This window comes from Lynx canadensis, chromosome A2 (assembly GCF_007474595.2).
Source record: "Lynx canadensis isolate LIC74 chromosome A2, mLynCan4.pri.v2, whole genome shotgun sequence".
Classification (NCBI taxonomy): Eukaryota; Metazoa; Chordata; class Mammalia; order Carnivora; family Felidae; genus Lynx; species Lynx canadensis.
The window spans coordinates 114,887,238-114,904,569 of NC_044304.2; the positions used below are offsets into that span (position 1 = coordinate 114,887,238).

Sequence of the window (17,332 nt, forward strand, 5' to 3'; positions counted from 1 at the left end):
TAACAGCTGGGTGCAGGGTGTATCGGAACTTTGTGTGCTATCTTTGTAGTTTTTCTGTAAATCTAAAACTTCCCCAAAATTAAGAGGTTTTTTTTTTTTTTTTTAAATAGACCAATTCCCATTAAAAATTAATTCATATGGAGGTCAGAACTTAGGCCATATTAACACCAATCCCAAATTAACTAATTTAAGTAACTCAAATGTGGCAGGTGTGTTTTCAGTGTGTCTGAACTAGTGATTTGTGGGGACACCTGACTGGCTCAGTCATTAGAACATGTGACTCTTGATCTCATGGCTATGAGCTCAAGCTGCATGGTGGGCATGAAACCAGTATAAAACTAACAATAACAATAAAAAACTAGTGATTCATAAATCAGGTTGTGTTGATGAACTTGGACAGGTAAATACTACAGTATTATTTTGAAAAAAATTCTTATATAATCTGTAATGTATTTTTTAAACATAGAATTCTTATAAAGTTTCTGGAATGTAGATAAGTCTATCAGTTCACAATTCAGGAATATCATATTGAAATAAAATCATAGATGAAACTTCATTTCTCTCGGGATGGACATCCTCTTAGGAAATTAAAGTATTTCTGTGATACCAAGTAAACATATATTGACACTATCATTGACCAGTAGATTTATTTCAGTAGAAATGTACATCACAGCTCCTTCTGAAAAAAGGTTATATTTTGTTTCAAAAAATAAGTTCAATATCCTCCCTGTCATTATATAGTAGTAATTCTAAAAAATACATTACCGACAAGAATCATTACAGCAGTGTGTAAGCTGTTCTGAAGTACAGGCAAGTGTTGGGGAATGAAAGAAAATGTCTGATAAAATATTGGGAATAAGTGGTTGCGTCTTTATGAGATCCTCCCCTGACCTTCAGTGTGAGAGTAAACATAGGTAATTGGAAATGTTACTGCCTTGTAAGAACTTTACTGTGCTGTTTTTCCCCCCTTAGGTTTATGATGCTGCTGTCAGATGGCTGAAATATGATGAACCTAATCGCCAGCCATTTATGGTCGATATCCTTGCTAAAGTCAGGTTTCCTCTTATATCAAAGAATTTCTTAAGTAAAACAGTACAAGCTGAACCACTTATTCAAGACAATCCTGAATGCCTTAAGATGGTGATAAGTAAGTTGCCTTAATACCCATTTATAACCTGATCCTGTAGGCAGTTTTTCATGGGCTTAAAACCCTTTAGAATGGATCAGACTCCATTCAAGACTTAGCTCTTTAATTCTTTTTTTTTTTTTTTTAAGTTTGTTTGTTTGTTTATTGAGAGAGAGAGGGAGGGATTGAGAATGTCCAAGCAGGCTCTGAGCTGAGAGCACAGAGTCCAATGTGGAGCTCGAACCCACACACTGTGCTGAAACCAAGAGTCAGACACTTAACTGACCTAGCCACCCAGGTGCCCCAAGACTTACCTTTTTTAGATTAATAATCCACTGGGGTTCTTAGCTGTCTACCTGGAGGAGACTTAGCCCCAGCCCTCATTTTATAGGAATGTGTATGATAGAAGGTAAAAATTACTTATGCCTTGTCTCCTTTTGTGTATAATAGCTTTCATGTACTTTGTGCCTAGTGTTTCCTTTTTATTTTACTCAGCCAAATAATATACTGTGATCACTTTTTTTTCCTTTTTGATCAGCCAACAACTGCCATATTTTGTCATTTACTTAGTTTTTCTTGGCTTGCAGGCTAAGTCCCAACCCCTCTGTAAAATGCTACTTAATAAAATTGTACAATTAAACAATCTGTTGCTTTTATTTCTTGTAAACATCCTTCATAGAGCCTTCTACGTATTCCAGTGTGGACTATTTGCACTCTAACCCTGAGACACTCTTCTTGTCCTGGAACTTCCCTTCTCTGCCATCCTGGGATGTCCTTTCACTCCTCTCCTTTGTTAGATCCACTGCCTTCCCGGACCTCAGGTCTTCCCCTTTTTTAATTCTCCCTGTTGAATGGAATGTATCCCATAACAGGTTCCTGAGAAAGAGTATGTCATCAGTAAATATTAGGAGACTTGATGAATCTCCTGTATTTATTTTACCATAAAGTGTTGAAGGATAAACTGGGTATATAGAATTTTGTTGAAAATCATTTTAGAAAATTCAAGTTAGAATTTTGAAGGCATTGCTCCATTAACTAGCTGCCAGTGTTGTTTTTCAGAAATCTGATGCCAGTCTGATCCTTTTATTTTTTATTCCTCTTTGTAATTTTTTTGTAATATCCCTGATGTTTTGGAGGTTCACAATAATGTAACTTTGTGTTTTGTTTTTTGTTTTTTTAGTAATCATGTTGGACATTGTCTTTTCAATCACAAATTTCTCATTTCTCTGTTACTGGTATTGTGATTCTTCAATACAACTCTTGTCTCTGCTTCTCTGATCTGTCTTCCAGGAGACAGCCTTAATTTTTCTATCATCACTTTTATTTCAGCTATTATTTTTAATTTCTGTGAGCTTTTACTTATTCTCTAATTCCTTTTTTCATGGTTATAATACCTTATTCTGAAGTAGCATTATAGTGCCTTTCATGTTTATCTTGTCTGCATTTTCTGTATTACCTTTGAATTTTGTTTTTCTGTTTTTGTTGTTGGAAGCTTTTCTTAATGTGTTATCTGTGAGTCATATTTATAAGACTAAGTTATTAATAAAGCCAATAGCACTGTATATGTGAGTGGGCTCTTGGTTCTTGGCCTGAACTGTAGGGTAATCAGTGTAAACACACATTTTTTTGTTTATTTTTGAGAGAGATAGCAAGCAGGGGAGGGACAGAGAGAGAGGGAGACAGAATCCCAAGCAGGCTCCACACCATCAGCACAGTGCCCGATGTGGGGCTTGAGATTGTGACCTGAGCCAAAATCAAGAGTCGGGTGCTTAACTGACTGAGCCACCCAGGTGCCCCAACACACATTTTGTTTTTAATTGAGGACTCCTCCAATGTTAGTATCTATAAATATTTTCTCAGATAGTTGGATACAGGCATTTGGGAGCTGGGTGGGGAATATTTTGATATGTAGACTTTCACTTAATCCTTGTCATCAGACTCATACCCTTCTCTGTGTGATTCTCCAAAGACCAGTCATCATATATCCTACTTGGAGAAGGCATGGCAGGTTACTGGACTGTGCAGTAGGGGAAGGAAACCTGACAATTAAAGTGTTGTTTATTCAGAATTTTAAAGCTCTCTTGTTTTCATCCCCACCCCACTTTCTGGGGGTACTTCCTATCTCCCAGTATGAATCTTTCCAGGCTTCTGCAAGATTATTTGGCTTGCTTCTCATTGGTGTCTCCTTCCACAACCATCTCTTTTTCTTTTTCTTTTTCTTTTTTTTTTTAATGTTTTATTTTTGAGAAAGAGCACGAGTGGGGGAGGGGCAGAGAGGGAGACACAGAATCTAAAGCAGGCTCCAGGCTCTGAGCTGTCAGTACAGAGCCCGATGGGGGCTTGAACTCATAAGCTGTGAGATCATGACTTGAGCTGAAGTCAGACACTCAACCAACTGAGCCACCCAGGTGCCCCCACAACCATTTCAGGTTAACATTCTATCTGCTATATGTCTTCACTTACTGAGTTTCAGGGTTATATAGATCTTCTAGTATTATCAAAGGTAGAGTTTGTTTCTTGCTTCATTGTTGTTTGGGATGGCTTTCAAGTGAAGAAGAGAAAAAGGTCTTAAAACTGGCACATTCAGTCTCAAGTTCTTTTTATCGTTAAGTCTGAATCAGTGTTTTTGTATTATTAACTCTGAATCTAGTGTTAGGGATGTAGTTGGAAATGTCTTCCTTATTCCAAGGTAATTTTTTAATTTCATAAATTCTTGTCTTGTGCACTTAACGGATTTCTTATTTTCTCCTTTTTAAAAAAAATGTTGAAACCTTGTATCCAACTGAAATTTATTTGAATACAGAAGAGTCTATCTTTTTTTCCTCTTTAAATGTCTGGCAAGATGGCCCAATATCATTATTGAATAATTTATCTTTTCCCACTGATTTGAACACCATGAACTAAATTTCTCCTTATCTGTATACACAAAAATCAGTTTCTCTTCCATTTCATTCTGGTACCTTTTAATTATTGTTGTACCTCATTTAAATTATATGTCCTGGAGAATTTATAATTTTCTTTTTATAAACTTCTACACTTCTTAAAATCTTTTTTTAGATATTTTTGTTGTTGCTGTTGTGAATTGTATTTGCATTTGTCATTACTCATTTCTTTTTAAAACTTGTTCAGTTGATTTCTCTTGCTTTTTCTAGGGATTTAATCTTTTATCTGCAAGTAATGATAATTTTAGATTCTCCCCTCTACTATTTATACCTTTTATTTTGTTACATTGACTACTTTCAATAGCCTTTTCATGACAGTGTGCAGTTAACTAATAATGATCAATGGCAGCCTTGTATTTTCCTTTCTGGAAATACCTTTAGTCCTAGTGCTGTGGATCTGGGTTCTGACTGTGGTTGGCTGTGTGTGTGTGGTACTAGATGGATATGAGTAGAGTGGGTGTCTATAATTAAGACAGTACTTTCGTTTTCCTAAACTCTAAACTTTAATAAGCACCCATCAGTTGTTTTTTTTCTGAGAGTTTGAGGATTTTGGCAAATATTGCTATAAGTGTTGTTTTAAAATTTAGTATGCATATTTAAGCTGTACAGAAAGGTATAAAAACTAATAATGAAAATATTCATGAACTTACCTAGCACCCTGAGAAGTCAGTACAGATGAAGCATCCAATGTGTTCCTCCCCAGTGACGGCTCACATTCTTCTACCTAGGAGGAAACAATAGCCCTGAATATGGTGTTTGATCAGCATGCAGTTCTTTACCATATATATAAGCAACATTTAGTATTGTTTTGCCTGTTCCTAAATGCTACATGAATGGTATACTGTATGTATTCTTCTGCAACTTGCTTTTTTTTTTTTTAATTTTTTTTTTTTAACGTTTATTTATTTTTGAGACAGAGAGAGACAGAGCATGAATGGGGGAGGGTCAGAGAGAGGGAGACACAGAATCTGAAACAGGCTCCAGGCTCTGAGCTGTCAGCACAGAGCCCGACGTGGGGCTCGAACTCACGGACCGCGAGATCATGACCTGAGCCGAAGTCGGCCACTTAACCGACTGAGCCACCCAGGCGTCCCTGCAACTTGCTTTTAATATACTTTTTTAATGTTTATTCTTTAGGGAGAGAGAGACAGTGAGAGTGGGGGAGGGGCAGAGAGTAAGGGAGACACAGAATCAAACTCATGAGCCATGAGATAATGACCTGAGCTGGTCAGACGCTTAACTGACTGAGTCACCCTGGCACCCCCTGCAACTTGCTTTTAGAAATACTTTCTAATTTCCATTATGTTTTCTCTTGTGACCAATAAGTTTAGTAGAAGTATGCTTTTAAATGCCTTTGGTCATGGATTTTTAACTCAATTGCATTGTGGTCTAAGAATATTATGATCAGATACCAGTTTTTTAATATTTATTGAAAGTTGTCAATATTTGTAAAGTTGTTTTGTATCTTTTATGACTAATTTTTTGGTCTAGTTAATTTATCAGTTACTGACAAAGTTGTATTATATTCACCCACTATAGTGGATTTCTCCATTTCTTCTGTAATTCTGTTAATTTTTCTGTTCTATATTTTGAGGGTTCTAAATATGAGTTTAGAAATGTTATCTTCCTGGTGAATGCAACCTTTTATCATTATGTAATGATCTTCTTTTTCCCTAATAAAGATTGTTGCCTTTCTCTATTTTATCAGATATTTATGTAACTAAACCACTTTTTATCTGGTTACTATTTTCTTAGCTTATATTTATGCATTCATTTCTTTTCAAACATTTTGTGTCCTTATATTTTAGTTAGATCTCTTAAAAACAGCATATAGCTTTATTTTCTTCTTTAAACCCTTTCTTACTATCTTTTAACAGGTAAATTATATTCCATTTAATTTATTGTAAATACTATTATATTCTTAATTATTTCTAATACCTTATTTTGCACTTTTTGTTCATCCCAATTTTTTGTGCGTTTTTAATCTCCTTTTGGGTTGAGGTTTATGCCCTTCATTTTTTCCTTCTACTGTTAGAGAAGTTTTATATTTTGTATCAATCTTTTTAATAGTTATGCTTTATATTTTAATATGTGTACCTTAAACATTAATATTTCTACCTGCTTCCAGGGGCACCTGGGTGGCTTAGTCAGTTGAGCTCGTCTGATCTTGATTTCAGCTCAGGTCATGATCTCATGGTTCATGAGTTTGAGCCCCACATGAGGCTCTGCGGCTGGCAGCACGGAGCCTGCTTGGGATTTCTCTCTCCCTCTCTCTCTGCCCTCTCCCATTCGCACTGTCTCTGTCTCTCAAAATAGATGAATAAACTTAAAATATATATATTTCAGGGCACCTGGGTGGTGCATTCAGTTAAGCATCCAACTCTTGGTCGCAGCTCAGGTCATGATCTCACAGTTTGAGAATAAGAGCCCCACATTGGGCTCTGCTCTGATGGTGAGGAGCCTGCTTGGGATTCTGTCTCTCCTTCTCCATGCCCTTCCCTTGCATGTGCATGTACACAATGTGCACTCTCTCTCTCTCTCAAAATGAAAAAATAAACATAGATAGATTGATTTCTACCCTTCTCTAGAAGAAAACAAGGGTCTTAGGACATTTTAATTCAGTGTATCTCTTTAGGTGTTTTGTTGTTCTGTATTTTAGTTCTTTCTTTTCTTTTTTTTTTTTTTTAACTTTCCAAGTGGGACATTATAATTTTTTTTATAATTTTTTAAAAATATAGTGAGTGCGGGGCGCCTGGGTGGCGCAGTCGGTTAAGCGTCCGACTTCAGCCAGGTCACGATCTCGCGGTCCGTGAGTTCGAGCCCCGCGTCAGGCTCTGGGCTGATGGCTCAGAGCCTGGAGCCCGTTTCCGATTCTGTGTCTCCTTCTCTCTCTGCCCCTCCCCCGTTCATGCTCTGTCTCTCTCTGTCCCAAAAATGAATAAACGTTGAAAAAAAAAATTTTAAAAAAAAAATATAGTGAGTGTTGAGATATATACATGTTTACCAGTTTCTTTGCCCACCATTTCTTGTACCTTAGCCTTCCTTCTGAGATTATTTTCCATATTTCTACATTTATGGTCTGATTGTAATAGCCATTGTAAATGATTATCTGGAAATGTCTTTTTATTCATCCTATTCTTAAATGAAAGGTTAAGTGGGTGTATAATTCTAGATTGAATACTTGAAGGTATTTCACCCTGCATCATTACTGTTGATCCCTGCTATTAGTCTATTTGTCATTCTTTGTAGATGATCTGAATTTTTTCTGTGGCTTTTTACAAGAGCTTTTCTTTATTTGTGGTGTTTAGCACCAAATGTGTATGGGTGTTTATTTCTTTAGTTTATCCTGCTTGGTATTTGTTTTGTTTCCTGAGTCCAATGATCTGTGTTTTTCATCAGTTGGAAAATTCTCAGCCATTTTTTTCTTCAAATAATGCCACAGCTTCAGGAATTCTTCAGTTAGAAATGTTGGCAGGTCTTGCCTTTGTGATTTCTAAACTTTCCATTCATCTTTGTCTCGTGTTGCATTTGGGGTAATCCTTCAAGTCTGTATTCCAGTTCACTGATTCTTTCATCTATTTCTATTCTAGTCAATTGTTTAACTTATCCTTTCAGTTTTGAATATTACTTGATATTTCTTTTTTTTCATAGCAGCCTGGTCATTTTCAGTGGCCTTTGCTCATGTTTTCAGTTCTTTTATTTCTGTAAACACCTTAAATATAGTTATTTTATGTTTTATGTTTGATGATACCAATATGTGAAGTCTTCGAAGACCAGATGCTGCTATTTGTTGCTTGTTTTGACTCCTTTCTGGTTGCTTAATTCCTTATGTGTTTTGTGATTTTTGTATTGTGAGCTTATATTTGTTTGATATTAATCTCCAAGAATATGGGGAGACCTGGGTTGTATTCCTGTGAGTCTTCCCTGCTCTCCTCAAGAGGAGAATAGTATTTGCTTTTGCCAAGTGCCCTGGGGCACAAAAATCCAAGACTACTTTGAATTTATCTTGGCTTACAGTTTCCTAGATTTACAGATAGGTAAATTCAAACCTCAGCCTTTACAAGGGCAGGGCCATCATTATAAATTCTTTGTATAGAATTTATAAAGGAAAGGAAACTTTACCTCTACCTGGAGCTGAAATTTAAATAGGCAAAGTATTATTTTCCCATTCTGCCATAAGGCAGATTAGTTTTTTGGCATTTTGTTTTGTTTTGTTTTGGCTCATCTTTTCATTAAAGGTATAACAAGTCCGAGTGAATTGGCTTTAGGCCAAGATCTCAGTTCCAACACCTTACTTGTATAAATCTAAGACCTTATCTTCTCTCCCTCATACAGCCAATAAAATAAATGTCTGTGTTTCCGATATTATCAAAAGCCCTCAGAGTCGCTCCAGGGTCTCTAAATGCTTACCATTCTAGTGTTTAGTTTTCTCATTTTTCACCCTCTGATCTTGGCTGTGCTTTTTTTTTTTTTCCTCCACTTTAACTATTTTATTTTATTTTACTCTTTTTACTTTTTTTACTCTTTTTACTCTTTACTTTTTATTTTACTTTAATCTTAAGTAAGCCCAACATGGGGCTCAAACCCACAACCCAAAGATTGAGTTGTATGCCCTACCGACAAGCAAGCCAGGTGCCCCTTAGCAATGCATTTAAAACATAAAACTATGTTTTAACATTTATTATTTCCAGCATTAAAGTTATTTTGTTTTTGTGGAAGTCTGAACTGTCATGCTGCTATAAGTAGAAGTTAAGCTTATTCTTTGAAGAGGCCTGAAATGTGCAGGCAATGACTGTAATATGCTAAGTATACTAATGCTAACTCTCCAGGGCTCTTGAATTCCCAGTCATCCTAAACCAAAAACCACATGGATAGTATCCACAAATGGGACCAACTGTAAGATTTCAATTAATGTGATGATCAAGAAAGCCTCTCATAGAAGGTAGCTGGAACCTACTTTGAACCATTAAGTTGTTTTTGGTGCCTTATCTGGACATTTCATTTAAGGTATAGCTGGTTTCAGGCACAAAGTTAAGGAAATAAATGAAAGAGAAAGGAGCATGTTCCCTCCTGCCTAGGACATCTTTCTCAGGAGTGGCATTAAGTTTGAGTGTCCTAGTAATTAAATAGTATCACTTGCCTCTTAATTTGGAAGTTAAGTAAAATTTTCATTAGATTTATCACACTGCTACTACTTAATAATATTGTTATGGCATTAGGTAGGTTGACCCAATATTGTCCCTTAAATTGGAAAAGTATTATGATATATCCATACAATGGAATGCTTTGTATTTACTAAAAATATTTTAAATGAATATCTAGTAATTTGGAAATTTTTCATAAGTGGTAAAAGCATGAAACAGTATATGGTATACTATCTTTTTGTTAAATGAAAATAAAGAATTTTTAAAAGACTAGGAATATTTTGATCCAGTTAAAGTGTGAAGAGAAAAAAGAGAAGAGGGTATAAGTTAGGGACATATCTTTATGAATACCTACATTTAAGCAGTGGTAGAAGGAAAAGAACCAGGAAAGGAGAATTTATTAAACTGCTTGAACCAAAGGATGGTGTCTTGAAAACCAAGATATAGAGAGAATTTTAAGAAGTATAGCATAGGTGCCCACTAGTCTCTTAAGTTCATAAAGATGAAAGAAAAAATTGGGGCCAAAAAGATACCTTTAGATAAGGGCTTTCACCTTTTGGATTTCACACATGTTAATATTAGATTTTTTGTCATGCCTCCATTCCCACACCGTGTGTTATATTTCTGGTTTCATCGGATAAAGCACTGCACCTGTTTCTTCATACATGATGTGAGCTGTTAAAGACAACTAGCCAATCTCATTCAAGTACAGTATTTAGTTCCTATGTGGATTCTGAATTGATTTAGAAACAGGATGGCAGGATTATTCTGGAAATCCAACCAAGTATAGGGATTCCAGAAAGCCAATCAAGGCTCTTATTTATTACATTTTTTTTTTCTTTTTTAAAAATAAAGACAGTAGGTTATTCTAAAATTCCCTGACTAATACAAGCAGCTGTGACTCTTCTAGGCTTTGGGACCTGGGCAGAGCTAAATGGAGGAAAGAAGACCTCAAACCTCCCTTCTTCAGATCATTAATTACCTTCCTAACATCTTTTCAAAGCGGAAGCAAAAAGCACAAAGCCACTGCAAAGGGCCAGACCAACTTCTTACTCAAAATTTGCAAGTGACAATACCTGACTCTCAAGGGAATAACTCCCAAAGCAATAAGCCTAAAGAGCAAAGAGCTCCCCAGGAAAGATGTCAGAGTATTTGTTTCTAGCCCTGTCCTTGCAGAGAAAAAGCCTACCAGTAAAGCCCCAGCTTATGCTTCCTACAGAGGTCAACACAGTTGGCCACAGTCAGCCACTTTTACCCAGTGGTCTGTTGTTTGCAAGCCATTACCTCCTGTCCCTCTCCTTCCTTGCTACCTGTCTTCTCTTGTTGGGAGTATCCACAGTACACTTGTGCCTGTGTGGAGCCCTCCTAGAGCAGCAGCTCTCAAATTCCAGCATTTCTGATTCACAAAGTCTGGGGTCAAGTACGGTAATTTGTATTTTTAACAAGTTTCCAGGCGCTGCTGCTACTAGTGATGGTCAGGCAAGAACCACTATCTCAGACCAGGAACAGGAGGGCTGAAGGGGAGGTCAGCAAACTACACTCCACAGGCTAAAGCTAGCCCTGAGCTAAAAGGATTATAAAAACAAACAAATGGAGAGTAGTGACAAAAACCATCTGTGGCTCGCAAAGCCTAAAATATTTACTGTCTGGCCCTTTCCAGAAAAAGTTTGCTGACCCCTGACCTGGAGCATGTGCCAGAGCCTTGGCTGCAAAGGTCTCCTGCCGTTCCAGTACAAAGTGCTTCTACTCAAACTCTGAAATGAAGGAGGTGCTAAATATTGATTTTCATTCCCTCACAAACTTCTCCAACCTGTCTTTTTATTTGAAAGCCCAGCACAGCATCATGAACAAAGTGTTTTGCATGTGTTAAGAATTGTTGACATTATTTTGTCTTTGGATCTATAATACTGCACATCATACATAATTCAAAAAGATACAAAAGGGTATATAGTGAAAAGTCTGTCCCCTATCCCCTTGTTCCCTCATGCGGGAGGTTACTTGAGTCTGCATACACATTTACGTACATACTTGTATAAATTATATAACTGTGTATATATGCATAAGACGTACATTTTAAAACACAAATGGTATCATACTGTGTACTCTGCTACATATTGCTTTTTTTTATTCCATGTTAGTTTTGGGAGATTATTCCATGGGTACATATTCCCTTTTTCATTTTTCTTAACAGCCACATACAATACTCCATTATATGGATATACAGTAATTTTTAACCACTTTCCTAACTGAACTTTAGGTTGATAAACTCCTGGAAGAATTAAGAAGAATCATTGACTATAAAGAGTGTGTGCATTTGTAATTTCGGTGGATCACACTATTGCCTTCCAAATAGTAGTACCTGTTCACGTCCCCCCCCCCCCCCCCCAGCACTGTATAGAAGGCAGCATGTGCTTCCCCACACCTATATTCTACCCTGTGTCCAGACAGTTTGATCTCGGCCAATTTGATAAGTGAAAAAGTATGATTTAATTTGCATTTCTCTAATTAGAGCACTTCAGCGTCTTTTTGTATGTTTAAGAGTTAGTATATTTAAGTAGTTCTTTTTCTGTGAACTGTGTTCATTTACTTAATGGAATTTTCTGTTAGTAACTGGTCTTAATCTTGTTAACGGCATCTTTCAATATTTGTCCCTTTTGTTGATAAATATTTTCTTAGTTTGTCATTGTCTTTTGGTTTTGTTTTTTTCTTTCTGCCATGCAGCAATTTAACTTAAAATTTTATGTAGTTAAGTCAGTTTTTTTGTTTTTTTTGTTTTTTTTGTTTTTTCATGGCTTCTATGTTTTCTGCCTTAGCTTTTCCACTTGGGGCCTATTTTTAAAAAAGAAAACTGTTGTATTTTTCTCTTAGTACATTTATGAGATTTTTTGCATATTCAGGTATTCTTTTGATTTGGAACTTAGAATAAATTATGAGGTAGGGGTATAACTTTTTCCTTTTTTTTTTTTTTACATTATTTAATTTTTACATTTATTTATTTTTGAGAGACCGAGCACAAGTGGGGGAGGGGCAGAGAGAAGGAGACAGAATCTGAAGCAGGCTCCAGGCTCCGAGCTGTCAGCACAGAGCCCGACACGGGGCTCGAACTCACAAACCGTGAGCTCATGACCTGAGCCGAAGTCTGACACTTAATTGACTGAGCCACCCAGGCGCCCCATAACTTTTTTCTTTATATTATTATCTAACATGATTTATTGAGCAACCCACCTTCCCATGCTGGTTTGAAATAATACCTTAAAAGTTTTTCACTGTTAAATGGCCATTGACAAAATGAAGGAAATGCTAAATGAAAAGGATCAGGTTAGATCACACTAATTCTGAACTGTCATTGCATTTTCAAATCATCTAAGGCATCTACTTTCTCGAAGTGTGTATCTGAATTACCATGGGATTTTGTTAAATACGTAGATTCTGATTCACTAAGCCTAGTAGGTTCTGGGGTTCACTATTTCTAATAAGCTCCCAGATGCTAAAGCTGTTGGTCTTTGAACTACATTTTAAGTGGCAATACTTGTGCCTGGGCCCCTCCAACAGAGTTTTTTACTTTATTCGTCTGTGGTAGTTTCAGAGATTTCCGAGGTGATTTCTAATGTACAGTTAGGGTTGAGAACTGATAGATTAGGAGATCTGAATTTCAGTAACTATTATTTTGGCAAACTATTGCTTGAAGAGCCAGGTAATTACCTGGTGTAAAGTAAGTGGGTTTGGCGTTCTTAGCCTAATCGTGATTGCTGAGAATAATAAATTGGTTAGGACTCCAACCCTTACACATTTTCCTACTTTTTCCCTCTCTTTCCTTAACTGCTTTAAAAGGATAATAGAAAAACAGTTACAGAAGTAAAAGCACTATTATATTTGGTTATTTCCTTTTCAAAGCATTAAAGTGCCTAAAGTTTTTGAAAAGTTGCTATATGTTTTTCCACAGGTGGAATGAGGTATCATCTGCTGTCTCCAGAGGATCGAGAGGAATTGGTAGAAGGCACAAGGCCCAGAAGAAAGAAACATGACTATCGCATAGCCCTGTTTGGAGGCTCCCAGCCACAATCTTGTAGATATTTTAACCCAAAGGTAACTGATTTTTATTGTTTTTGTTTTTGAAAGCTCAGAGCACATAAACACTCATCTGCCACTAGTAATAATAGCTCATACGTGTAGAGAAGTTACAGTTTGTGTTGTTCTTTCACATATCTTTTGATATACACAGGTGTCTTCTTTAACAAATAAAGAAATTGAGGCTACTCAGATTTTAAATGTTTCAGTAATTGCTCTGGAATGCAGTGTAGTAACCACTGTATCAAAGAAAATGGAAAACTAGTTCTCCTATCTTATCTCATTTTGTTACTAACCCCTTGCATTCATTATGACTCCTTGTTTCCTTTAGGTGCTATTTTCAATGACAATATGGTTCTGGAGCTGTATGTGGGTTGTTGTTGTTTTTTTTTTTTTTACTTTAGTAATTATGTTTTAGTGTAAATTAATACATACTCATTCTGGAAAATTTGAAAAAAAACCTAGAAAATCACAAAGAAAACAGATAAAGTTACCTTTAACTATGTAGAAATAATTATCAATTTTAATGTGTTTTCCAGTACATGTTATACCATTTGGACCAGCAGAACCTGAGTCATAGGTCTAGAAATACAATTTTTAATAGACTATTAATTATAACCTTGAGAAAGGCCACTTACATTTCTACCCCTCGTTTCTTAGTCTTGTATGTTTTGGCTATGGAAGGGATAATACCATATTCTGTTAGTACTAAATGTGTTGCTGGGGCAGAGCAAATATCACAGTCCTAAAATCTAACACCCCAACCTTGCAAGGTGGTACCTATAACTGGTGTTGAATCTAAGCATATAATGGTCTCTTTATTATTTTGTTGGCCCATTTTTGGTTGATGATAGATACCTGATAAGTCCAGAGCATCCTCTTGACATCAGGATGCTTATCTGATACTTGTTTCTTTGGAGGCAGTCTATGTCATACTGTAGTAGTGATGTACAAAGCATTTGTAATATGGTGATGTTGTCAAGTGTACAAGAGAGAGTGAAGTCCAAGCCAAGTCCAAAGTATTAGTTCCAATGAGGGCAGAGCATTGTCCCTTTAACAGTGGAGGGGTCCCAGTGCAGTTAGCCTGGTATTAGATAACTAACTGGTTCCCACAAGGTTTGGTAACAAATCAAGGGCTTAGGATTGATCAATATTCCTGACAAAGTGGGAGCTGACTAGTGGATAGCCACATTGGCCTTAGGGCGGGAAAGTATGTTAGCTTCCACAGCTGCTAGCGTATGCAGCCTCTGTCATTGACCCTGTGGTCACTCATAAGCCCATTGAGCACAAGCATCAGATTGAAAAGGGAAGGTATAGATGGCAGTCCTATCTATGTAATTATTAAGAGACTTTACTGGTGGGCGTTCTGTTAAGAATTCATATGGGATGCAAGTTTGTGTCCTTTCTAGAGGGCCATCTACATTATCCTTCCTCGAATCTTTCTGTCAACAGTCTTACATTGTTGCTTATTTCAGGTGTGCATCCATCTGGGTGAACCATTAGCTACTGTCAAGAATTGATAAAAACTGACCTTAGCCTGTCTCTCCTGAAGGGCATAATGGAAAATAAAAGGAACTACTTGAAATTCTGCCAAATCAGAAGGTTTCTTCTGAATTGTCCTTTAGTACCATTTTTGAAGGGACTAAAATGCTTTAGCAGTCCCCTCTTGGCTAGTACTATCACAAATGATCCAAGCTCAGGTCTTTCAAATTTATCAGCTGATTTATCAGGGACCACCTCCGCAAAGACATAACCCTGGTCGAAGGAGAAGACCTCCTAGGAAGGAGTTGTGATTCGTCCTTTCAGGTATTCTGTGCCTTTGGGACCTCCATAAGTGCAGGATTATGTTTACAAACCAAATGATTGGTCAAAGGCATGCTATTTGTGATTTGATAGATCAGGTAAAATGGTTCAAAACAGGTTAATGATATGGTCAACCTGGTTTCCTTTGGTGTCAGACATTTGCTGTCTGTCACAACCTAGTGGCCAGCCAGGAGCTATGTACTGAAAAAAAAATGGGTTGGCCTTGCTCCAGAATCCCAGGGGCATGCTCCATGATCATACTGGAACATGCCCCAAGCTATAAGCAGCACACTGGTCAGTACATTGATGCCCCAGGATCACAAAGTAACCTGAGCAGCCAAGCCATTCTACTATAGCCTGTCCTACTTAGAAGGTTGTCTCCTGCTCTAGCTTTCACTTGCAACTGGCAGCTTTTTGGTTTACCCTATAAACATATAAAAGTGGGACACTCAGTTACAGGATCTGTTCCATCTGTAGTATGTAGGAGATACTTGGGGCAGCAAGCTATAGCCTTCGTTTCCAAGGAGCTATACCAACATGCTGTAGATCAGAGCTTAATGAACTTTGTCTATAAAGGACTTCATAATAAATATTTTCAGTTTTGTAGGCTACACAGTCTCTGTCATTACTGGTCAACTCTGATGCTATAGCAGGAAAACAGCCATAAACTACATGAACAAATGGGCATGGGTGTGTTTTTGTTTATTTACAAAAATAGGCAGTGATTTGCCAGCCCAGTTTTGCCATCTGTAGGCCATAGTTTGCCAACCCAGCTCTAGACCTGTGCACATCTTTTGAACTTTGTAGTGACTGTATTCTAGGCTAAGCTTCTGTCCTGTCAAGCACTTGTCTTACCACTTCCTGTCCTCCAGAACTGATCAGAATTATGGGCATCAATATAGGAAATCAGGGTGTGACAACCTTTGGTAAAGTGAGATAGACCAAGGGTCCTGCAGCTTAGATTATAGCATACAGAGTCCTCTCTTGACTTGAGGTCAGACCATGAAATGATTTTGTTTTCCCTGCCAGCTGAAAAGAAATCCCATCGAATGGTGTGGATAGACAGTAACAGAAATACTCATGGCAGAGTGTTAGCTATATACCAAGTGTTAGCAGTAGTTTCAATCTGGTCCAGTCAGAAGACCACACATGACCCTGCTGCAACAATTAGAGGCATCAGTCTCGGCAGTTCTACAAAGCAGCAGTTCCTCCTCTGTTTTGGTAGAAAAGGAGGCCTTACCAAAGAAGGCTTTTCCTTCTTACTGTAGTATTTAAAACCATAACCCATGAGTAAATATACTGCCAGATAGCAAGAAGACCTCTCCAAGGAGGGAGGGTTGGGTTAGATTGGTTAAAAACCATCATGTTTGGACTGTCCCTGTTGGTCTGGTCTCAACTCATCCATCCGTCTCTGGCCCATTCTTCCATCTCCAGAATATAGGCTGTATTTTCTTTACTAAAGACATCTGGCTTCCTTTATCAGAAGACTGGTGTCTGGCAGGTACAACAAGGCTTCATGGCGTATGTGGTACAACCCAGTAAGCACGATGGTGTTGTGCTTAAGTGATTGATACACCTACCCATCTATTTCACACCAGGTAAAGTTAAGACTTCTTGACATTTCACTGTTTCATTATTTTTTAATTTTTCAGGATCCATTTTAATAAAGAGCAGGAAACTTACAAGTATGATCTTTTTTTTCCAAGCAAAAATTGAAATCATAGGAGTTTATAATTCTATGAACCACAGCTTTCAAGTGTTGATAATAATCCCTTCTTGTTACCCAAAGCCTAACTACAGTATTGATTTTTACAGTTAAAAGCAAAAAACAAAAACAAAAAAAACCCTAACTATACTTGTGGTGAGCAGAGCATAACATACAGACTTATCAAATCACTATGTTGTACACCTAAAACTAATGTAACATTGTGTGTTAAGTATACTTCAGTTTCTTTAAAAGGAAATGAAACTACATTTTGGTAGAAAATATTTTATGTTAAAGTAGGTGGCTATTTTGATGTATGGAGGGACAAGGAGATCTTAATTTCATTTACGAGGCTGAGCATTGTAGAATGTGGCAAATGTGGAATGACTCCTAGCACTTTATTTTTGGTTTGTAGTTCTAACCCTTTCTTTGATTTTTTTTTTTTTTTTTTTTTTTTACTGGACAGTCAAAAAGAGACACATATTCTATACAAGCCTGAAAGTGAGACTGTAACTCCAGAATTCTCATTCATTGTCTTACTTTG

At 37.0% G+C, this 17,332-nt stretch overlaps 1 protein-coding gene across 4 annotated transcripts in view; it reads left to right on the forward strand.

Moving 5' to 3' along the window:
• KLHL7 (kelch like family member 7) overlaps positions 1–17,332 on the forward strand; it is a 70,536-nt gene that overhangs the window by 31,369 nt on the left and 21,835 nt on the right. For all 4 annotated transcript variants that reach the window (XM_030308096.2, XM_030308093.2, XM_030308095.1 and 1 more), the window contains 2 exons: positions 973–1,147; positions 13,156–13,298. In XM_030308096.2, the coding sequence (XP_030163956.1) occupies positions 973–1,147; positions 13,156–13,298 (318 nt within the window). The remainder of the gene's footprint in view (positions 1–972; positions 1,148–13,155; positions 13,299–17,332) is intronic.